Here is a 23,481-nt window from a genome sequence, read left to right on the forward strand (position 1 = left end):
TTGCACAAGGCTCTGCCTGCGTTGCCCTCCTCTTCACTTCTTAGTCTAGCAAAGCCCTACTTATCCTTGAAACCCAGATGAAATGTTTGAGATAGACTTCCTCTGTGACCTGGGTTCTGTGCCTCTAAAGAAGGCCTAAAACTGGGAGAGGTACCTAATATCATGGATAACACAATCAGAATTCTGGATCTTAATACTGACTTTCACTAGTTGATGGTACAAAACCAACAGGGTGCAGTTCAAGAGGGATCAATGTCAAGTCTGGCAGATAGAATCACAAGTAATTTTGACCAGCTTGGTGAGGTAGGTAGAGGATGGGCTTTAGAGTCAGATGGACCTGGATTCCTATCTTGGCTTTAACACTTACTAGCTGGGCAAGTTCCTTAACATCCCTGAACCTTGATTTGCCCATCTGTAAATTGGGATAAGAATGCCTGTCTCTCATGTTGAGAGGAAATAGATGAAATATGTGAGAAGCACACAGCACAGTGTCTGGCATTAAAGACATACTCTAAAAATGATTCCCCTTTTTTTTTCTCATATGTGTCTGCTTCCCATGTCAACACAGTGAAGAAAAAATCACTCAAAAATATTTATTGAGCCCCTACTCACTAGAGGAGCTGAGAGGAAACAGTAGGTTGTACCTCTTCTCGACTTTGGAGAAGTAGGTTTGGCCCTGATGTTCTGAGGACATAACTGGTTTACTCACGGTAGCAAGTTGTCCAAAGCTCAGGTTTTAGGGTCAGACACATCCTATACTCAAACTCCTACCCCAGTGCTCCCTAGCTGTGAACCTAGACCTTAAATTTTTCCCCTAAAAAAGGGACAAAATATTAGTAACTTCCTTAGCTGATTGTCTATTGCTACATGAAAAACTACCCCAAAACTTAGTGGCTTAAAAAAACCACCAGTTGATTATACGTCACAGTGAGAGTCAGGATGTCAGGAAGCGCTCAGCCTGTCTAGTTTTCTGCTGCATGTGTATCCACTGAGGTCAAGCAGTGGTATTTAGCAGTCGGCCGGGCTAGTCTGGAGGATTCTAGATGGCTTCACTCACATGCCTGACGCGACACCTTGGGAAAGAGCTGGAAAGCTGGGCTCGGTGGGACTCCTCTCCCTCTAATGTGGTCTCGGGGCCTCTCCACACAGTCTTTCCAGCAAGGGGTTGTACTTTATACTCAGTGGCTCGGGGCTCCATGGCACTGAGACAGAAGCCATTGATCCTTCTAAAGCTAGGCCATATTCTGTTGGTCAAAGCAGTCATAGGCCAGCCAGCTTCAAGGACAGGGACAACAGACCTCACTCCTCAGAGGGAGAAGTGCCCAAGAATTTTTAGGCACTTTTAACCCAGGGTACTATCATGCTTCATAAGGCTGCTGTAGCCAATACATAAGGCAGTGTCTGAAAATGTCTTAGCACACAGTCAGTGCTCAGCTGTTTATTATGTAGTGCTTTATTTTTCAGTAAATATTCACTGAATGCCTACTGTGTGCCTAACAGGTAAGATATTTTAGAGACAGACTCTTGCAGTGGATAAGTGCTGTGATAGAGGTAAGCAAGGAGAATGTGTTTTAATAGCCTCGGGACCCCCAGCACACAACACAGGGCTTGCATCCTGGTGGGTGCTTGATAAATATTAATACACGGGTGAAATGAATGAATGGTGGAACAAAGGAATGAATACGTATATCTACCTGAGACCTGAGTGGAACAAAGGGAAGACTTCCCAGTAGACCTGGTGTTGTTTGACTGAGAGTTGAAGAGCAAGCAGAAGTCCCCAGGTGGAGCTGGGAGGGAGAAAGGGAAAGAGGGAGGGCCTGAGAGGCACGGCCTGAACAGAGGTGAGGTGCCCAAGAGAGCAGGGCCTATTGGAGATAGTTGTCCTAAAGAGCTTTGCCAAGCCCCGCCAGAATAGAGAGCCTGCCAGTGCCAGAGAAACAGTCACAGGCCTTTCCCTAATTGTCAGATTGAGTCTCTGTTGAGAGACTAAAATAAATAGCTGAGAAAATACTATCACAGCTGGGAGGATGACCAGAAGGGATTTCGATTTCATGCTGGCAGGAAAAGAAAGGCTAGCAGAAGGACAAAGGAGAGGGAGAACTTGGTTAACCCATGCCTTTCCCCACTCCCTCTGTGACTGTGGCACTCCCCCGAGAGTAACTGTGTGCTCAAGGGAGGAGACCAGGCCTACCAGTGCTCCCCAGAGCTGGGGTCAGATGTTTCTTTAAGCCCTGCAGGTGCATCTGTAGTCCATTCTGGTGGAAGCCATGTGTTCAGGGTCCCTAAACCCTGACCCACTTCCTTCACACTCTGCAGCAGCAGACACTTAATTGATTTCCCAGGGACTATCTGATTAATAACCCGTCAGGCTCCTGTCGGATGAAGGGGAAGCCAGAGCAGAAGGTTGCCAGACCTCGGCTCTAGCTCATCTGAGCTCAGGCCTGGTTTGGGAGCTTGGGGCCCATTTTAGGGTCACACTCAGTTTGAGGAACAGCCCTGCCCACCCTCAGGGATGGGAGGCTATCCTAGTGGTCTCCAATGCAGCCCTGGTATGGTTCCCAGACTGGCACAAAGGAACTTCTGGTGGACCAGGCCAACCTCTGAGTATTGCAAGGAGTTGGGATGGACAGTTATCCTGCCATTTGGTGATTCAGTCACAGACATGCGTAAGACACATAAACCATCTAAGAAGTTCATAGTCCAGTGAGGGAGTCAGACCCACAAGTGAATGAATAAAGACACTCTCTGGATAATGCTCTGACGGGGGGGAGTATTAGGGACTGAAAGGAGGGTGTGGCTCCCTCTGCTTGAGCATCAACAATCATAACAAACACTCATAGAGCCCTTCTGGGTGCCCTACTGAACTTTCAAACAAGGAAGCTCATTAGAGATTCCATGCCCAGGATTTTCACTGGGGCTGGTCACATAGGCATCTTCTGCCTGGCAAGTACCCAAATTCCAGACTCACAGGAGGAAAGCATGTGTTCAGCATAGCATAAACCGTATTGTTTGTACAGATAGCATAGGCACAGCGAGTCAGCCCCTCTTATCAGTTAATGGCAGGAACCTTCTTGAAACCTAAGAGTCTAGATACCAGCCAAAGGCCAACTTTATATGCAGGCCTTTGAAAGGACAGTGGTCAGGACCTCCGTCTTTACTCTTTCCTGCACAAGTAGGCAGTCTTACTATCACTCCCGCTTTGGAGATGGAGAATCTGAAGCACAGAAAGGCTAAGTACCTTGCCTAAGTAACCACAGCCAATCAGGGCCGGGATCTATAACCAGGCCGGGGAGCAGCAGAATCCATGCACCTACCCGCTGTCCGGCGCCCCCTAATCATGAAAGTTAGCTTCTTGGGCATGCATTCGGAGGAATTTACAGGGGGAAAAGGCATTCTGAGATGAGGGACAGTGGTGCAAAGACACAGAGCCAAGAGGGAGCTTAGTGTTTTGAAGAGATGACTGAGTGTTGAGTGAAGTGGGAGCACAGGAGACCTCATGGAGATGAGAGTACGTGGGGATAAGTAATGGAGGGCCTTGAGTTACATGAAAAAGAGGTTACTTTTCCTGTGCGCCTGGGGCCCGAGAGTGGTAGAAGTGGGGATGAGTAGTTACCAACCTCTTTTTAAAGAGGAGAGTGATGTTACAGAATTGGCCTTTCAAAAGGATCACTGTGGCCTGGAAGGTGCACTTCCTTTCTTGTTTCTTTGTTCTTTCATTTGTTCAGCTGTCTTTGCGTGGTCTTAGCTGAGTCGCTGATACCCTGCACACTTTGGGGGTCTCAGGTACAAAATGTGGGGTATGACCCCTACCTGTCCTGCTCTATGGGTGGCTGTCCCAGGGCTTTGTGGGCGAAACACAGCCCAGGACAGCAGGCTCCTTGTGAGAAGATGGGTTGTTGAACGGGGCCATAGTAGAGAACTGGCCACTGCAACTTCCTGGCCACTTCCTTCCCAAAAGCTATTTGTTCTGCCCTTGGGAGGTGAGCTCGGCCTGTACTGGTCAAGAGAAATGCAACTAGAAACCCCCCTCTGGCAATTCAGGGCCAAGCCCTCCCTTCAGGCTTAAAGTGGAGCCAGTCCCCTCCCTACTCTAAGAAAACCTCCAAGAGCAGAACAGCACTGGCTGCAGGTCCCCCTCCAAGTACACAGGAAGTCTTTCCTGAGAGGCAGCTTGGGACCTAGAGGTCAGCGAGATCTGGGTTTGAGTCCCACCTACCTTTTGTCATTGCCATATGACCTGGGTCAGTCACTTAACCTATCTGGGCCTCAGTTTCCATACCTGTATAATGACCTAACAACACCCACCAATGTGAGGGTGAAATGAATCCGGTGTCCATGCCTGACTTACAGCAGCAGTGCGCTGGAGACCATGCAAGGCTGTGGCCCAAGGAGGGCTTAGCAACTTAGGGTCCCCACCAGGAAATCCTCGTAACTTCTGTTTTCCAGAACTGGATACCCAGAGTGTTCGGGGTGGGTGGTGGACAGGAAATTTAGTGGGGGGCCTTAAACGGGGAGTCAGGACACCTTCGTTTTAGTTTCAGCTCTGCCACTGTTTGGCTGTGTATATGGGAGCAGGACATGTGTCTCTCTGGGCCTCAATTCTATCATCAATCAAATGAGGCTAGTAATCTGACCTAGAACTACGTTCTAAATAAGGTTATTTCAAGGTGCTGGTTAGCATCATGCATTGGAGGTGTTTTCAGCAAGTCCTCCTGTCCGCCAAGTTAGCCTAAGTGTGGGAGCTCTTTCAGGAACCTTGTACTCAGCCTCCAGGACCCCTTGTTCTGTTGCACTGCCTCTTCCCTTGTCCTAATACACCTGTACTTTTAAAATAATTGTTCTCTCTCTTTTTTAAATAACTGTTTCTTTTTAAAATCTAAAAGTAAAATAAAAATCACTCTTGATTCAGACACTACAAAATCCCCACTGTTAACATTTTGATCTTTATCCTTTATGTCTTTTTTTCTCTGGACATATTTGTTTGTTTCTGATGGCTTTTAAGGTATAGGTTTGAGTCACTGAAAGCATAGTCCTAGCATAGTGATGCAGGCGGGACTCCAGATGTGCGCTGGGACACGCCATGCAGCCAGCCTCAGGCCCCAGGGAGGCAGCCGGAGCTCGGCCTGGGCCCCCTGGGCAGGGGCAGTGAGGGCCTGCTCACACTTGGCATGTGGACTGTAGGAAAACTGAAAATTCCCTCCTGAAATGCAGGGAATGGAGGAAATAATAATATATCACCTGGGCTACTCTCGATCAGATACCAACTGCATGCCTGCGATATGCCAAGAGCACTTCCCTTTTCTACCCCATCAGTCTCAGTTTCCAGAGAATATTTATTGAGTGCCTGCTGCCATGGTCCAGGCACTCTTCCAGACTGGGCACACGGTCAGGGAACAAGGCAGATATGATTTCTATCCTCATGCAACTTAAATTGCATTAGGAAAAATAAACACAATAGGCATATATATGCGGTGTGTGACTGGTCCTGTGAGGAAAACTATCGCAGTGCAAGTGGCCAGGGGGTGCAGGGGAAGAGGAGGGTGGGGGCTATTATAGTTAGGGTGGGAAGGGAGGGAATGATCCAGGCAGAGTCTGGGGGAAGGTGATTCAGGTGAATGGCAGCAAAGGCTTAGCTTGCTGCAGTAACAGCAAGGAAGCTGGCGCATGTGTAGCACAGAAAATGAACTTGGAGAGGTAGCCGGGGGTCAGATATTGCAAGACCTTGTGGGCCCTGGTAAGGTCTATGGTTTTACTCTTGTGGAGCCTTGGAGGATTGAGAGCAGAGAAGTGGCATGATCCAAATTACGCCTTAGCTTCTCTAAGGAGAGGGATCATCCCAGTTTATTCATGCTCGCTGAGATCCGAGACCAACTCACCTGCCTGAAGGCCAGTGAGTGATGGAGCTGAGACCTGTCTGACCCCAGGGCCTACGTGCCTCTCAACGTGCCATGAGGCCGCCTCCCTGGTGGCAGAAATGAGGCCACCCTGAGTGACTTCCACACCCCTCGGTTTCTCCTAGTCACTGTGGGAGGCCCCGGGTCCCTGAACACCATAGAACAGCCTGCCAGACAAACCTCAGGACTCCCTGGAAGGGGGAGGTCCCCTCCACCATGGCAGTACTAGTGGCCCCGGCTACAAAACAGTGTTGCCTTGTGCTCTCGCTGTCCCTGGGAATGTTGATGCGGTGGCACTTTGAGGCTACTTACAGCCCCTCCTCGCTTGGGCCTGTGAGGCTGGCCAGTGGCACAGGGTTACGAGCAGAGAGGCCCCAGCTCAGGTCCGACGCACCGAGGTTCCGTCCTGGCTCTGCTGCTTGCTCTGTGACAGCCTTAGCTTTGCCGGCCTGCAAAGCAAAGACGATGGCACTGACTCTGTAGGGTTGTTGTGGGGAGTAAGATTGACGTTAGATGATAGTTGCAGAGCCCCAGAACAGTGAATAGTACACGGTAGATGTAGGATAGGTAGTAGCTCTATATTTAGCCTTAGTATTTCTACAGTATTTGTTTAGCCCTTAAAACTTCCTCCAGAGTTACTCAGTTGTTCCTATAGCAACTTTGTAAGTTTAGAATTATTGTTATCTCCATCTTACAAATGAAGGAAGTACACAGTTAGAAGGGGTTAAAGCTTTTACAGAGCCCGGCCGGGCGGCTCAGTTGGTTGAGTGTCATCCCGTACACCAAAGAAGGTTGCAGGTTCATTCCCAGTCAGGGCACATCCCTAGGTTGTGGGTTCGGTCGCCACTTGGGGCATGTACGAGAGGCAACTGATCGATGTTTCTCTCTCTCTTTCTCTCTTTCTCTCTTTCTCTCTTTCTCTCTTTCTCTCTCTCCCTCTCTCCCTTCCTCCCTCTCTAAAATCAATAAAATATATCCGCAGGTAATGATTAAAAATAGATATTTAAAGTTTTTACAGAAAGAAACACAGCAAGAAAGTGGCAGAAGAGGGACTTGATTTTGGGTTTTCTGGTTCTCAAGACCTGGTCAAAGTCAGAAAAAAGGCACATGACAGGGCTGGACCCAAAAGTCAGCTTTCTGTAAGTCAGTCCTTCCCTTGTCTGCGTGCAACAGGCTGATGCCGCCACTGGCTTGTTCGAAATCATTCGCTCTAGGGCTTTCAGGTGAGGTGGCAGCAGCCCTGGAAATATAAAACAGGATCCAGGGCACTCAAGTGTGAATGATGCCACTTAGCAGGCGTGGTTGAGACCAAAAAGGGCTAGTGTGTCTGTCTTCATTCTGTGTTTGAAACAGATAAAGTCACAAAATGCTGTGCTGCCTTCAGTGCACTCAGGGGGACAAAAGAGTCCCTCACCTGGTCTTCAGTGGGGTGCCATTTTCACCAATCAGTCATCATCCAGGTCCCTGCGCGGCTAAAGGATCAGGACACTCCAAATACTGTGAGCATCAACTTGGGGGCTTGTAAGAAACACAGGTTCTCAGGCCCCACTCCCACCTGCTGACTGAAACACTCAGGGTGGCCCTCAGTGATGCACAGTTCTCCAAGTGCTCAAGTTTGAGAACCACTGCTTTGGGAGAAAATGGCCCAAAATGCTTGTCTTTCTTTTTTTGGGACTGGCAACATGAGTGTCTGTAGCTATTGTTTATGCTGAAGTAGGCAATACCAATAGAGGGGAAAGCACGGGCTTTGGAACCAGATATACCTGAGCTGAGACTCCTGCCTCAAACCTTGCAAGCTGGTAAGCGTGGTACGCCTGGCAAATCCTGTTACCTCTCCACCTCTCAGTTTCCTCATCTGTAGAATGGGGATAATACTGCCTTCCTTGCACAGTCTATTTTGAAGATTAGAGATAAATGGATGTAACATGCTCAGTGCCTGAGACATAATCAATCTTCGTCAGTGAGAGCTGTGATTTGATGCACTCAGCAGCCAGCCATTCTGGTTTGTACAAAGAATGCTCCCTCTGGATGCTCTGTGCCAGGCAGACCCTTGCACATGCAGCTTGCACACAGACCCATTGCCTGGCAACTGCCCCGCTGGTCTCACGCACAGCTGCACCAGACAGCCACTTTGTGTGTTTCTCTACTATCCCCCTTCATCGATGCATGACTCATTGCTTCATTCATGTCTCCATGTGTGCGTAGAAACCTAGGCAAGCAGCCATTCCTAGGGACATTGCAGGACAACCTCATTGAGATGGACATTCTCAGCGCCTCCCGCCATGATGGGGCTTACAGTGACGGGTAGGTGACATCCCCATGCTCTTCCTCTCTGTGTGTGCTCTCCCCGCGCTCCTGCACTTGCATGCGGACCCTGAGACCTTTCCCTGTGATCTCCTGGGGGAGGTGATAATGCCACGTTGCATGCCCTCTCCCAAGTCCACGTTCAAATCGCAAGAGTTTCTCCTTGGAATACCCTGTCCCCCAGCATATTAACAGCAGTCTTGTTAATATGCAGCTCCTGGCATCTCATTGGCTGCCTCTGCCATTTTGAAAGCCATCTCATGTAGCAATTTTTATGCAGCACAGGCCCTGTATTTATATGTGTTCAGCCCTGAGTGTGAATTCTGTGGCCTGAGGCATCTTGCACCATAGCAGAGTGTAAGATTACCCCTAAGATTTACCCTTGACCCTAAGACTCGGGGGGATGCACTGCAACCAGTGCACCCCATTTCCCAGGCCGTGTACAAGTCCTCCCACGGCCATGGTTAAAGCCAAGCTGTGGAGGATTTCCCGATACCCGGTTTGGCCACAACCATGTGCTTGGCCCGCACCACGCTGCCCTTGAGACTGTAGCTAGGCTGCAGGATGCAGTTGCCTGTCTGTCCTCCCGCAAAGCTACTACCAGGGCAGCAGCCTGGCTTCGGAGTAGAGCGCTTCAGAGGCATTTGCTGCCGCTGGCTGTGAAACAGTCACTCGGGGACTCTTGACCGTGGCAGAACTTAGCGGCGATTTCTTGGTTCTCACGCTTCCAAAGCCCCCTTTCAAAAGAACGGTGCTCCATTCCTTCCCCGAGATACACCGGCAAAGTAGGTTTTGGAGCGTGGAGGAAAATTTTAGGTTTCATTATCTCCAGGGGACCGAACAGGACCTTAGACACTTTCCAAGTTACTGCAGTGGTTTTGGAGAACAGCTAGTTTATTCCCCAAGAATCAGCATTTCCAGCCCCATCCCTTCCCAGGAAACGGATCCCAACACCCAGCCTTCTGTGGAGTCGGTGACACCTTGTGCCTTGGCCTGGGCGGTTTTCCCCTTGGTAGGGCTGTCCCATCCGTGTTCCGTGGGAACGTGTTCATATGCCCTGTTCTGTGGTCTGGAACATGACTCTCCTTCTTCCTGCCCCTCTGTCTTCTCTGTGGTGATTCTCTCTCTCTTCAGGCTCCTCTGCATGCTTCTTCCATTGCCTCTGCCCTGCAGGTTGACCTGGGTCCCTGGGGAGAGGCGACCCTGACGCCCTCTGGCTTCTCTCCATCCACAGGCACTTCCTCTTCAAGCCGGGAGGCACCTCCCCACTCTTCTGCACCACATCCCCGGGGTACCCTCTGACTTCCAGCACAGTGTACTCCCCTCCGCCCCGGCCCCTGCCTCGCAGCACCTTCTCCCGGCCAGCCTTCAACCTCAAGAAGCCCTCCAAGTACTGTAACTGGAAGTGCGCAGCCCTGAGCGCCATCGTCATCTCGGCCACGCTAGTCATCCTGCTGGCGTACTTCGTGGGTAAGCACGTCCCCCGCCCCAGCTTCCCTTGATTCCCCTTGGCCCAGAGGGCAGTGGCCAAGATACCTGTGCGCACTGAAGGGCCCTCCCAGCGTGGCAGTCACAGCATGCAGGGGGAGCCAAGTATCTCTGGAGCTCTGGGCCGGCCTGTACCCCAAAGCTATTGAGGTCCACTCCTCGAGGCCCTCTTTTCCCCCTCTCTGCACATATCCCAGGAATTGAGTTTAGCATCTTCTCTTTAATGTGTTGGATGCCTAGCATTAAGCATAAGCACTCACTAAGACTGGCACGTGAGGTGATAATCTGTGGCGTGTGTGTCATAAATTGGAGTCACTACAAATGAAACAAGTTGGAGAGGCCGGACATGGAGCAGGCTCCTCCTGTTGGCACCATGTAGCAGGAAGGAGGTGGGGGGCCCTGGGGTTGGAGGGAAACTGCCACAGTTTGAACGGTGTGAACCTCAAGCCAGGAAAGCGTGTCTGAAGCTGAGAGTCTGGCAGTGTGGTCTGAGGGTGCTGTGGAAGCCAAGGTCCAGAATGAATCCATCGTTAGGAACCCAGGGTTAACAGTGAGCAGTCAGAGCTGGCTGAGGGCCGCGCAGAGACCTGGGGCAGCACTGACGGGCCTTCCTACCTGACCCCAGGGCCCCTCCGTGGTGTAAGACACTCCTGGCCATCGCCTTGCTACATAGGATGCCTCCCACTGCATGCTCTTCTGATATATTTCTAATACAGTCTGGTTTCCTGCCTCGGACCCCTCTCTTTGGTGTGTTCCCAGGGAAGATATTAATCAGAAGAGCTCCGAGGGCATTGTGTAGAGCCTGCTGCTTCCAACGTAAATCAGCCTGTTAGTAAAGGCACCCCACAGGGTTGGCTTCACCCTCGGTCTTTTCCAACCTTCACATTCTATAATTCCAAGACTTAAAGTAGGTCAGGCCAGCTTGAGAAGGCCTTGAACCCGTGCTCAGGAATTCTGAAATGGTTTTGTCAGCAAAGGGGATTTGTTCAGCAGAAGCCCAGTAAGTAGCAATGAACTAACTGGCCAGAGGAGGACAGTGCCGCCCGTTGTGAAAGGACTCTGTAACACGTGAGGGCGTTTTGGACGAACAAAGGGCTCTCTGGAGAGGTGGTAAGTGCTGTCATCAGGAATGATTCAGAGAGCGCGGGCCCCGACTTGTTCGGGGTGTGCAGAAGGGATTCGGGGGTTGGGGGATATGAGCTGTAAAGCCACTTCCCTCTCAGGATTCTTGAATGTCATAATAACAGGTAATCAGGAAGATGATAGTCCTATAAACAAGGCAGTCTCCTTAAGTATCTCGAGCTATAAAAAGCCTCCTTTTATATGCCAGGTCCCTTTTCCCTTGTGAAGACTGACTTAGAGAATTTTGTGGCTCCAAGGCCAAGGTGGCATACATGTTTCATCTCTTCTATATGATGGATTAGTTATTGCTGCCTGGAAAGCTGTGTTGAGAAGGATCCTGAGGCTATATTCAGACTCGATGGGAAAGAGTCTCTATGATTGATGAAGAATATCTGTCATGGTCACAGGAGTGAAGAATATTAATGACATACCAGGTATTTGCCATCCCTGCTATGGGTCATTGGGTAAAGGGAGCAAACAGACTCTGGGAGAGGTGTACCTGATTGATAGTCTTAGATGGGTTACAGGTGAGGGTTGTGGGGTTCCAAGAACTGTCACCCAGCATGAAAGTTTCTTCCTGGCACCACCAGTACTGTGTCCCCACAAACCACTAGCACAACTCTTGCTTTTGACTGACATCTTCTACTTCCTCAATGAGTAGATTTTTGAACAAGCAGTGTCACTTCGTCAGGAGTCAAGTGGTTTGCTATGTATAGACTTGTTTTACATTGAAGCCTTAAGGTTTATACTGCGCACCCTGGCTCAGGGAGAAAGAATAAATCTTCACATGTTTAAACAAGCTTCCTTCTGTTTCCATCCTATGGGCTTCTTCCTTTCCCATTTAATAAAAAATATATAGTCAATCATCAGCTATCTAACAATAGGAACTACTGTTGGAAGTAGTGAGCTCCCTGTCATAGGAAGGGTGCAAATGGAGCTTGATGACCACGTAGTAAGAGTAAGATTCAAGCACTGACTGGGGGTTTTTACTGGATGACTGTTACTTTTCCTTCCAACTTTGATAGTCTTTGAATCTATGATTCTGTGATTTTTATTTTTTGTTCAGTAAACCATACGGGATACCTGCTTTGAGCCAGGGGCACAGTCTAAGTGTTAGGGCTAAAGACACGGTCTGTACCCTTGAGTTCACAGCTTAGAAAAGGAGACCTGCGCTGGCAGTGACAGGCAGCTCGGCTGTGGGAATACCCAGCCCCTCTGGGAAGGTGGGGGGCTTCCTGGCGAAGATGATGTTTTGGCTGAATCTTTAAGCCAGAGCTAACCGTAAATAGACATGCGGAGGGGTATTTTAACCTGAGGGAGGTTTCAGACTCGAAAGAGGACAACGTGATGGCAAAGGCATTTTCTGTGTTTCAGGCCCTTGAGGGGTGTCGGAGTCACTGCAGGAGAGTTTGGTCAGACTCTGAAGATCATGTTGGAGGCCAGGTTAATTAAAGGGCCTTACTGGGCAGGCAGCGGGGAGCCATTGGAGAATGTTAAGAAGTGGCAGGACAGTCAGAGTTTATTTTAGAAAGATCAGGATAGAGGAGGGAAGGACAGGCCCTGTTGCAGTGAACGAGTCTAGAGAAGCTGAGGGCTTCAACTAAGACGGTGGCAATGTGGGTGGAAAGGAGGGAGATCTGAGGCCAATTGACTAGAATTTGTGTCTCAAGTTTTGAGTGGTCATTCCATTGATCATGTCTCCTTGACAGGAATAAATAATCTTTCTGATAAAACTCTCTCTGTGTAGAAACATTAAGACTGGACTCTAGGTTCCGTATCCATATCAGAGAGGCAAGTCCGGGGTGTTTCCTTCATTACATGGAGCCTCAGCTCACATGCAGCCTGTGGATTCCACTCCCAGCTCTGCTCCCTGGCCACTACTTGTCCTTGAGCAACTTGTCTTTTAGAGCCCAGATTTCCTCATCTAGGAAATAGGCAGGACCCATTACCGAAGAAAGACATCTGTGAGGGTGGGATAAGTTAACACAGATGAAAGCATTGCAGGTGGGAGGCCATTCCTAGCTTTCTCCCAGGGCCTGGGGTGGCCACCTTGGTGGTTGATCTCCTCCAGCTGCTGGGGGTGAGGGATGAGCAGCTTGTTGCTCGGCCATAATCAGAGACTGTGATGACTAACTTGTAAGGGACTATCAATTATTAAAAATCAAATTAATTGTCTCAGCTGAGCATAAATATCCTTAACAAAGACTCTTTTTCCAGCAGGCCAACCAATCTAATCAACAGGCTAAAGCACAGATATTTAATTAGATTTTTGATGAAAAATTGTGTTTAATTTCAAGTATAATCAATTATTAATTACCGTAATGAGTGAGTCTGACTGGGTTTACTAATTAACTCATTTAAAAATTATGAATAACCTTTTCATTTGTAATTATTTTCTACATCCTATCAAGTTCGAGATAAGAATTGCATCACCTCCCCAGCAGAGGGGGAGGAGGAAAGGGAGGGCGGGAAAGAGCTGTTCTTTCTCCAGAGTCCTCTCGGGCTGCCATATCGGGGGGGGGAAGCCCGACAGCCCCATTTGACATGCAGTTTTTTAGTGGAAAGTCTCTTGGGAAACAAGCAAACGGTGACCTTTTACTTGCAGAGACATTGGCAGTTATTTTCATAGGAAGATAGAGGGATTGGAGTCAGCACTTAGCAGCCACAAAGGCTGCAGGGCCTGGGCCTTACCTCCGGGCCAACTCCCCTCCCCTTTCTTGGCTGGTCTGGGCTGGGGTGAGAATCTAGGAAGCACTCCTCAAGCCTGGGGACCTCTTCAGAGAGACGATGTGTATTTCTGTCTCCAAAGGATGCCCATTCAGAGAGGCAGCCATGGAGGATGAGCTCCTTGCTTTATTGCCCTATTCTCCCAATGAAGGTTTCCATGTATTTTTTAGTCTCCATTTCAATACTCTGCCTTTTCTTTTCTGAAGAAAATAAATCTGTGTGCAGAACAACATGGAGAAAGAATCCTATCCAGGGAGGATTAGTGATAAAGTAAACCATGAAGCTTGCACTGTCATGGCAACAATGCTTTATTTTGTATAATATAATTGTTTTTTTAAAACAAAAGGCAGTGTGGTATAGAGTAGTAAAAACAACAGGGGTCACTTTTAAACATTAATAAGAAGAGCAGGAAGCTTTGATTTTGTGTTATTCACCTGCCCTTCTCTGTTCTAAGCACTTTGCTTGTGTTTTCTCATTGAAATTTCCCAACAACCCTGTGAGTTGTTATCTCCAACTTACGGATGAGGTCACTGAGACCCAGTGAGCTTAAGTAACTCTCCCACTGTCATATGGTAAACAGCAGGACTGTGATCCAACCAACCCTCATCACTAAGACTTTGAGCTGATGCTTTTAAAATACTTTGTTTTTTGAGCTCACCATCTTAAGCTTTATGCTATAACTTTCCCATCTTCACTTAGTGTTTTGAATTTTTACTATGTCCCAAGCTTTGGTCCAAACCCATTTCATGTACCGTCTCTCTGAACACTCACAGGAGTTCCGAGAGATAGGTATTGTTTTCTGTATTTTCTAGAAGAGGAAACTAAAGCTCAGAGAAGTGAACAGCTTGCCAGGGTCACAATACTAATAAACGATAGAGGATTTCAGAGGCTGCACTTGCAGCCACTACACTGTAGATTCTGGGCTTGAACAAAAGACCCCACTTCAGGCCCTGGCCCTGTCACTTGCTGACTGTGCAAATTTGAGCAAGTTACTTAACTTCTCTGAGCCTCAGTTTCCACTTCCCTTATGGTTCTTTTTTTTTAAATATATCTTTATTGATTTCAGAGAGAGGAAGGGAGAGGCAGAGAGAGAAGTAGAAACATCAATGATGAGAGAGTCATTGATCTGCTGCCTTCTGCATGCCCCCCACTGGGGATGGAGCCTGAAACCTGGGCTTGTGCTCTGACCAGGAATCGAACTGTGATCTCCTGGATCCTAGGTCAATGCTCAACCTCTGAGCCACGCTGGCCCGGCTCCCTTATAGTTCTCATAATGGGTGTGGCTGGAATGATTAGCACCATTCTACAGGAGAGGAAACTGAGAGTAGCCTCATGGTTGAGAACCTGGATTCTGAAATTAGGCTCTGCTGCTTACAAGCTCTGTGACCTTAGGAAAGTTTGTGTAACCTCTCTCAGCCTCAGTTTACACATCTGTAAAATGAGGATAATGAATGGGTACTTCCCAGGGTTGTTGAGAAGTTCCAGTAAGGTAATTTGCATTAAAGACCTAGCCTACTGCCTGGTGCAGAGTAAGGATTCAATATGAGTTAGATACTATTATTATTAATAGCATTATTAGTACTATTAGCATCACATGTAAAAGAGTATTAGTAAGTCTCGATCAAGACCTTGGACCAGCCTTGTCTCCTTGCAGCGCCTGCAGGCTTCCCAGCCTGTGTTAGTCACAAGGGCAGCTGACAGAACAACCGGGGGGACCTGTCAAAAGACATTTGTTAGGGATGTCTCGCTGTTCCAGGGAAGCAGCCGCAAGAAGAATCATTGCCTCACATCATTTCTTTAACTAGGACAAAAGTTGATTTTTGCTTCAGTGACAGTTGCCTCTATCCAGATAACACAGACAGCTCCCCTTGCATCCTAAACGTCTGTGTAAAAATCAGACACCGAGTGCCGCAGAAGAGCTGGGGATTAATATCGTGAGGACTCTTCAAGAGCCTGTCCTGCCAGATAGGCCTCCAGAATAGGAGACGAAAAGGCTTGTTAATGATACAAAAACCCAGGAACAGCTTTACATTTAAATGGAGACACGAGAGTAGCCTGGGATGCTATTTCTTCTATCATAGGTCCAGGGCAGGGGCGTCGTTCTCCATGATTTCTCTAAGGCAGCACAGTATTCTGATCAGAAGAGAAGATAGGGTTCAAGTCTGACCCATGTGGTGGAAACCCCAGTAACCCTTCTGACCTTTGGTTTCTTTATCTGCAAAGTGGGAAGAACAATAGTCCTTTCAGGAGGCCGTTGTGCCTCATGAAAGATGAAATGAGATCATGTTGAAAAAACACAGATCACGGCCACGCAGGTTTGGCTCAGTGGGTAGAGTGTTGGCCCGAGGACTGAAGGGTCCCAGGTTCGATTCTGGCCACGGGCACATGCCTTGGTTGCAGGCTCCATCCCCAGGCCAGGTCAGGAAGGGTGCAAGAGGCAACCAATCGATGTCTTTCTCAAATCGATGTCTCGCTAGCTCGCTCTTCCCCTTCCACTCTCTCCGAAAAGCAATGGAAAAAATATCCTCGGGTGAGAATTTAAAAAAAAGAAAGAAAAAAGAAAAAACACAGGTCACTTGACAAAAATGATTTCCCTTGCTGGTGGCCTGGGGAGACTGTTACCCCTTCTTGGAGCTCAGTAATCTCACCCCAGGATGTGGTGGGACTAGACAATCTGCTTGGGCCTTCCTGGTCTACGCTGCTCTGCCTACAGGGCATTGAACCAAGACATTGGGGTAGAGTCACACATGTGGGCCACAGCAGCCTCTGGGTAGCCACAGTGGAACATAGTTCAATAGCAATAAGAGATTCTTTGTTCAAATCAGGTCATATTTTTTCACCTCCACCAGCAGCTGATTGTGGATTGAAAAAATAAAATCAGAACCCTTGCTTGAAGTGGTGATCATTTAATTTATTACTGAAAATGTTGCTCAGCTTAACTGCTGCTTTTCAAAAGACAGTTATTAGAGAGCATTGCTTGTTTGAAAATTACTGCAGTTTCTGGTCTGGAAGAGCCTGGATCACCCAGTTTGATTGCCGTGGACTTGGGCAGCAGGTGTGACTTGCATAGACTTGTGCAGGCTCTCAAGATCTCTGACATTTCACCATGCAAACTGGACTCAGCATGGCAGCAATCCAGTTAGAAGGGATATTAGTTTCCCTTCCCTTTAGGGGTGGCGCTGCTTACTCCCCTAGCTCCCCATGTCTTACCTTCTGCTGCATATTTGGTTCCTTGCACAAAGCTGGGCACAAGCTAGCTGTGCTCGGTGAGACTTGGTTGAATGAGAAGACCTTGCAAGACTGTTAAACCTGCCAAGGATTTTCTAGGCAGAAGAACAGCATCGCCAAAAGCATGGTGGCAGAAGTGTGCATTTTATGTCCTGGGGCTCAGGTCCATGTGAAATGGCCACGAGATGACTAGAGAAAGGGTTGGGAATAGAGGCCAGGGCAATTGTACCCCCCCTTCCTCCCCGCATTATCCCCATCTGGTTCAGCTCTTGCAATATCAGGATCCCAGATGCTGTTTGCTTCATAAGCACAGGCCTGTTGCACTTTGGGCCTGGGTGTTATTAGTGAGCAATAAGCTCATTTTCTCTCTTTTCTGTTCGACTTCACATCATGCCTTTTGGATAGAAGCCATAGATTTAGCTTTATAGCCCAAAGAATGGGAAATGGAGATGATTGAACTTGATCTTTTAGGAGGAGGAGGGAGTGATAAAGATACAGGATCCTGTATTAAAGCCTTCTTCCGAGATTGATTCCTTCATGCTGCTCTCTGGGAATTGCTAATAGCAAGATATATAGAGATTGTTCGCTTTCTAACAGACCCCAGACGAATATCCTCCAACTCCGAAAAGGAGGACCGGAGGAGACCAGCAGGGCCCTTCACAATTGTCTGAACTGCCATGCGGAGGATGGGGCAGACCCAGGCCCGCAGGGTGACAATGACAGGAAGGCAGATTTAGGGTCCCGGGGAGAAGATTGCTCTAGCAAGAAAGCCACCTGCACGGAGCGGGCTTCTTGTGTCTGGAAAGAGAGGAGCGAGGGCTATGTGCCCAGACTGTGTAGCCGAATGGATCTTGTCTCTTTGGTCCTTCTGCCATTACTAACTGTGCCACCCGGGCAAGGACTTAATCTCCTTAAGATGCCTTTCCTCATGTCTAAAACAGGAGTAAACATACAAACAGAAGACTAGCCAAAAGGAGTAAATCATTCAACACGTTTCAGCTCAGCAGGAAAGAAAATTCTGCAGCTAGCAGACCTCACTCTCTTCCTACCCTCTGATCTCCCATTGAATCCAACCAGAAGCCAGAGCCCAAGGGAACCCATTGATCGAGGCCCTGTGGGCCAGCCCCGCGGGGCACAGAGCAGGGCAGAGAAAGGTAGAGTGGATCTGGAGGACAAGTGGACGACATTGGGATCCCTACTCTTTATAATTCCTTTCCCTGGCAATGTTAGAGCTCTGACTGCAATCCTAGGGCCCCAAGACTAGGACTGAGATCCAAACCACACTCAGCCACCAGGCCCTGACTGTGTTTAAAATCAGAGTTATTGAGATAGAATATACACACAGAAAATTAACACTTTTTAGGTTTACCATTCTAGTGAGTTCTGACAGTTGCATGACCATCACCACGATCAAAACACAGAACACATCCATTCCCCCAAAAGCTCCCTTACGCCTCTTTGTGGTCGCCCTCTCTCCTTGCTCGCAGTGTCTGGCACATACTCGCCTATCCCCCGTCTCCGTAGTCTTAGGTGCTGTTTTCGAGAGGTGTCAGTAAAGCAGTGATTCATTAACTGGATCCAAACTCAGGTGTTACCTACCATAACCTTGAAACTCAAGATAGCGGAGTGTTGTTGAGGAAATTTTGTGATATAATTCAGAGTTTAAGCGATCAGGGCAAACAACGGAAGCATTCTAGGGTTTTGTGTGCGCTGTACTTGACCTCCACGAAGGATGGCAGCCAACAGCCTCCACGTGGTCAGCGTGAATTCACAGGTTTACATTCTTCTGTCTTTCTCATGGACTGTTTGTTCGTATAAACAGTTTTAAGAATTGACGCACTTCTCATTCTTGACAAGAGTAATAGCTCTGCCAGATTTGTGCCATACTCATTGAATTCCTGCTGTTTCCAGCTGTTTGCTATCACAGATAGCACTCTGTGAACATCTCCGTGACTCCTGTCCTGTTTTCTTCTTTCAGTTGCTTTGGGGAGGGTGCTTCCCAGTGCAGTATTCCTGGGTCACAAGGTGTGGACAGCTTAAAGCTCGTTACTCACTGCTAGTGGCTCCTCAGAAGGGTAGGACTGAATTCCAGGGCCCCCAGCCACGTGTCCACTTTCCCCGCCATCCTGCCAGTGTTTGGCTCTGGGTCTCAGTGTTTGGCTCTTGCTCCACAGCTTCACCCAGGAGTGTGGAAAAGGAATCGATTTTATAGATTTCCATCATCCTTGGAAAGGATTTGTCCCCAAGTCCTTCTTTTTAAGTCCAGGCTAATTACTGGAAAATAAAATAATTTAATTGCACTTAAATGCAGAAAAAGAGCAAGACCGTTCTCCCTGATGCCTGTTGTAAATACCTGGCTGGTGGAGAGGCGGGTGGTGCAGCCCTGGCCGGCTAAGGGCTGCAGGCTTGGGACAGGGGTGAGGAAGCCGAGTGAGCTGCCCTCCAATGCACAGAGGAGAGAGGGAGGGGAGGGAGAGGAGGGGCAAGGGAGGAGGGGAGAGGGCTGTGAAAACGATATATTTTTTCTACACCTGACAGTAAAACAACAAAACCACAGCTAAACGGCTCCATCCTTTAAGGCACCAGTACAGCTGGGTAACAGAAGCACAGACTTTAGGCAGAGTAAGACCTGCATTCCCGCCCCGGCTCACACGGGTGTTGGCATCTCTCCTAGTCTCCGTCTCCTCATTGGTAGAATGGCAGTTAATATCTGAGAGGCGTTTTGAGCCTGAAGTGAGAGAACATCTGCCAAGGGTCCAGTCCGAGGGTGGCCCACAGTGGGTGTTCAGTAAATGTAATTCTCACCCTTTGGGGGACTGGATCACCCAGAGATTTTAAGCCCTTTCAGACTCAGCAGCCAAGGGCCATCCCCAGACACAGGGATTTCAGGTAATCTGGGATTAAGGAGAGGGAGCTTCGGCAAGCTCAGGTTTGAAATGGAGGGGAGCATTCCCTGAGCTCTGTGCTGGTTGTATCCCCAACAAAGCCAGATAAGCTGGCATCACTGCTTCGAGTCGTCCATGATTTCACGTGAGTTGCTGATGTCAATTGATAAAGGCATGTTACTGGATTTTGAACCTTGGCCCTGTTTTTTTTTGTTTATTTGGGGTTTTTTTGCAGGGGAGCCGGAAGGAGAGAGCAATTCATTCTAACCAGGAAGATCAGATAAAATTTCCCCAAGGCATTGGGCCTTGTACATCAAGTACGATATTGAAAGAGAAGCTAGGAATGACTCTCTGGAAGACAGAACAGCCTAACAAAGGCAGAGGACAGTAGATAGAAACGTTGGCTGTTTTGGCACCTGTGTTGGAAGACTGTGCATTTGACCTCCCTGCAGAGCTCAGTCTCTATCTTACTGAAGGCTCTTAGCTATAGAACTTCAGAACTTCAGAAACCACAGTGACTGCGGGAGGAAACTGCCCTCTTCCCCTTAGGAGACAGGCTCCTCTAGGCCAATGCATAATAAATACCTTGCCTTCGTGTGAGGCTCTCAAACCCATTGGTCCTCTCGGCACTATATAGAATTATTTATTGCATTTCTTTGTCCTTCAAGTCCCAAATGTGGAAGCTGAGGCCCACTGCAGTTAAGTAGCTTGTTCAGCCAGAGTGACTGGTAAGTAACAGAGATGGGCCTAGAAACCAGATCTTCTGGTTCCAAGCCCTGTGCTCCTGTTGCAGACCATGCTGCCTTTCAAAGCCGGCCTCCAATGTCTCCTACTGCTGTGCTCCATACCTGAGGCTCAGAGCAGACAAGGGGGCTTTGCCATCCTGACTGCATCTTTACTCTGCCCCTCCTCCCAGCTCTTCTCCCACGACCTCACCTCATGTGGCAGAGGTGGCAGCTCACATGTATTGAGAATTTACCATGTGTCAGGTGTGTTCTGAGTGTCACGTGTATTTTCTCATTTAATCTTCTCAACAATCTTATTTATCGAACAAATATTTGTCAGGCACCAACCACGGGCTAGGTAACAGCCTACTTTTATTTCCACCTTATAGATGAGAAACTGAGGCCTGAGGAGGTTAAGTCATTTGTCCAAAGCCACATCACTAATGAGTGAAAGGACCAGGATGTGCTCCCATAGCAGGCCTCCTTCCCACTGTGCACTGGGTGGGGCTGGGACGGGTCGCCTCATCTGAACTGCCGAGAGGATGCAGGGAGCTCCCGACTAAAGAAAGAAACTAGTGTATTTTTTATGAAAGGAAAATTAACTTCCAGTTACCCTTGCCATGCACTGTGCCTGGATTGCTGGGTAGCTGTGGCATTGAGTGGGGCCGTGGTCTGCACCCATAGTGCTTCAGGATCAGAGAGGAAAGGAGGCCAGTGACATCCGGGACCTTGATTCACGTGGCTCATTGGGCACCAGCACCGAGTGTTGTCTGATTCTGCCATTCTCCTGGCTTCATCTGGCACAAGTAGACTGTCACTGGCCTAACATTTCATTCTGGAGAAAACCCTCCCTGCTGGTGTGCGGCAGGCAGCTAGATTTATCCTGCCTTTGGGCCTGGAGTTAGATTTTGTTCACAGCCTCCAGTGGGGAAAGAGAAAAAATGCCAGTATCATTAATTGTACTGTGGCATCCATTTCATCACATTGTCCTAAATTTCACCACTCAGAGCCTCTGTTGGATTCTATAGCAAGATATACTCCTTGGGCTCCTGTGTGTGTCTCTGTGTGTGCTAGCACACGTGATTCTACCCGGCTATGCATACAAAAAGGGTGAGAGGAGATGGAGTGGAGCGTAGCAAAGATTAAATGAGAATTTTAGGAGAAGGAGCATTTTTCTTTTTTCTTTACCTGAAAACTCTTCTTTTGCAACTGCTTATTGATCCTAACATTTTCATAGTGTATTAAGCTTGTTAAATAGTACTGTTCATATACCTAATTGTGTAGTTCAGGGGTTGTGTTGGAAATTTAATATATATGAATCTTTGCATTGGTCTATATATTAAACTTTGGTTGTTCTTTTATTCATTAACTTTTAAGCAATGTAATAATAATGCTTATATTTTCAATACAGTAATATGTAAAGAACTTCCATTCAATTTAATCTTTACAAGAATCTGGGAGATGGCTTTGTATTATATTTCCATTTTTACAGATGAAAAAACTGAGGGTCAGAGTGGCTAAGTAACTTACCTGCTGATGTACAGCTGGTGAGGGCCAGCGGCTGGCTCTCTACAGATCTGTTCCACTGGGTACAGAGAGGCACAGCAGAGCCAGCAGGGAGCAGGGAGCACACGTCGAGGCCGCGTGCGTGAGAGAGGTGCTGAGATGATGGTAAGGGCCCAGCGCCGAGGAGGAGAGAGCAGAGGTCATTTCTGACTAGTGTAATGGTGGAAATCCTCCCAGAAGAAGTCGCATTTGAAGTGAGCCTTGCAAGATAGGAGAATGTGTTGATTTTTCAACAGGAAGGCAGTGGTCATTCCACAAAGAGGCACTGGATTAGCAAAAGTCTGGAGGCTGGACAAACAGGTGTGTTCAAGGGGCAGGAGAAATACACTCAGTCTGAGACCCCTGAGCAGGGGGAGTAATGAGGAATGTCCGGTACTGTGCTCAACAAACATTTGAATACTCTTTGAAAATTGTTTCTGTTATGAAGAGATATTAACTCAAGTTTTTATCCTCTGGAAAATATTGCCAACAAAATTTGAGCAGTAAGGCAGGTCCATATAACAACAACATTTGCAGCCCCCCCCCCCCCAGCTTGTCATTTCTACACTTTTACATCTAAGCAGAAAGTTGGCTTGTATAGTGGTTTGGGACAGGTTCAGGGCAATCTGGATTTGACTCAGACCTGAAGTTACTCTCTGCCTCTTATTTACATGGGCGATCTTGGGCAAGTTGTTGAACTTCTGAGCCTCGGTTTCCCTTATCTTGCAAATGTGGCTAATAATGGTACCTACTTCATAGGACTTTGTGAGGATTAAATGATAGGTGTTTGTAAAGTATGTAGCACAGCGCTTGCTTGGCACAATATAGCTTTCAATCAATGCCATTGGCTATTATCTACCTGATCATCGGCATCATCTTGGTGCCTGGACTCTGTGCTGCCTTAAACTTCCTAATCAAAGGACTGAACCAAACCAGGGCTCCATGCATATCAGAGAAAGAGAACTCACATTTACTGAGAGCCTTGCTCTGTGCCCAGACAAGGGCAAGAAGGCAAGAAAATGGGGTGTGATCCCGAAGAGCAGGAAACTGGGAAGCTGCGACATCACACACTGTTCTAGGAGATTTTAAAGTACTCTTTCAAAATGCTTCTCATTATGAAGAAATATTATCCCAAGTTACAAATCCGGGTGGCAGGCTCCATGTTAAGCTGTCCGCCCTCATTCCTCTCACCAAAGTGAATGTTCCAGAGGGAAAAGGCCTATCCTAATAATATATACACAAATTAAAACTCCATTTAGAGGTACAGTGGGGACCACCTCCTAATTGACTTTGATCATTGAAAAATATTAGTTACAGGGTTGGTGTGCCAAAGGAAATCAGGAAGTGGGAGGGCTGCTCTCCAGAGCCCTGTCATGGTATGTTTTCTAGTAGCTATGGAAATGGTACCTAGCAACAGGCATTTCTCCTCCTGTAGCTCCCAAGCATTAACTAAACCCGTAGTTTTTTCCTGCCCTATTTGATGGTTGGTACAGGTGAAGGAGGGGACCATGTGTCACAAGTGAGAGGCTGGTCCTTTGCTAAGTCCAGACGCCTTTCTATAGA

General features: G+C 48.0%; 1 protein-coding gene across 3 annotated transcripts in view; it reads left to right on the forward strand.

Moving 5' to 3' along the window:
- The window catches only part of TENM4 (teneurin transmembrane protein 4), a 2,309,694-nt gene that overhangs the window by 2,104,033 nt on the left and 182,180 nt on the right, over positions 1 to 23,481 (forward strand). For all 3 annotated transcript variants that reach the window (XM_081155445.1, XM_081155446.1, XM_081155447.1), the window contains 2 exons: positions 8,100 to 8,198; positions 9,433 to 9,668. In XM_081155445.1, the coding sequence (XP_081011571.1) occupies positions 8,100 to 8,198; positions 9,433 to 9,668 (335 nt within the window). The remainder of the gene's footprint in view (positions 1 to 8,099; positions 8,199 to 9,432; positions 9,669 to 23,481) is intronic.

The sequence above is a fragment of the Miniopterus schreibersii genome (genome assembly GCF_964146895.1).
Source record: "Miniopterus schreibersii genome assembly, chromosome: 12".
NCBI lineage: Eukaryota > Metazoa > Chordata > Mammalia > Chiroptera > Miniopteridae > Miniopterus > Miniopterus schreibersii.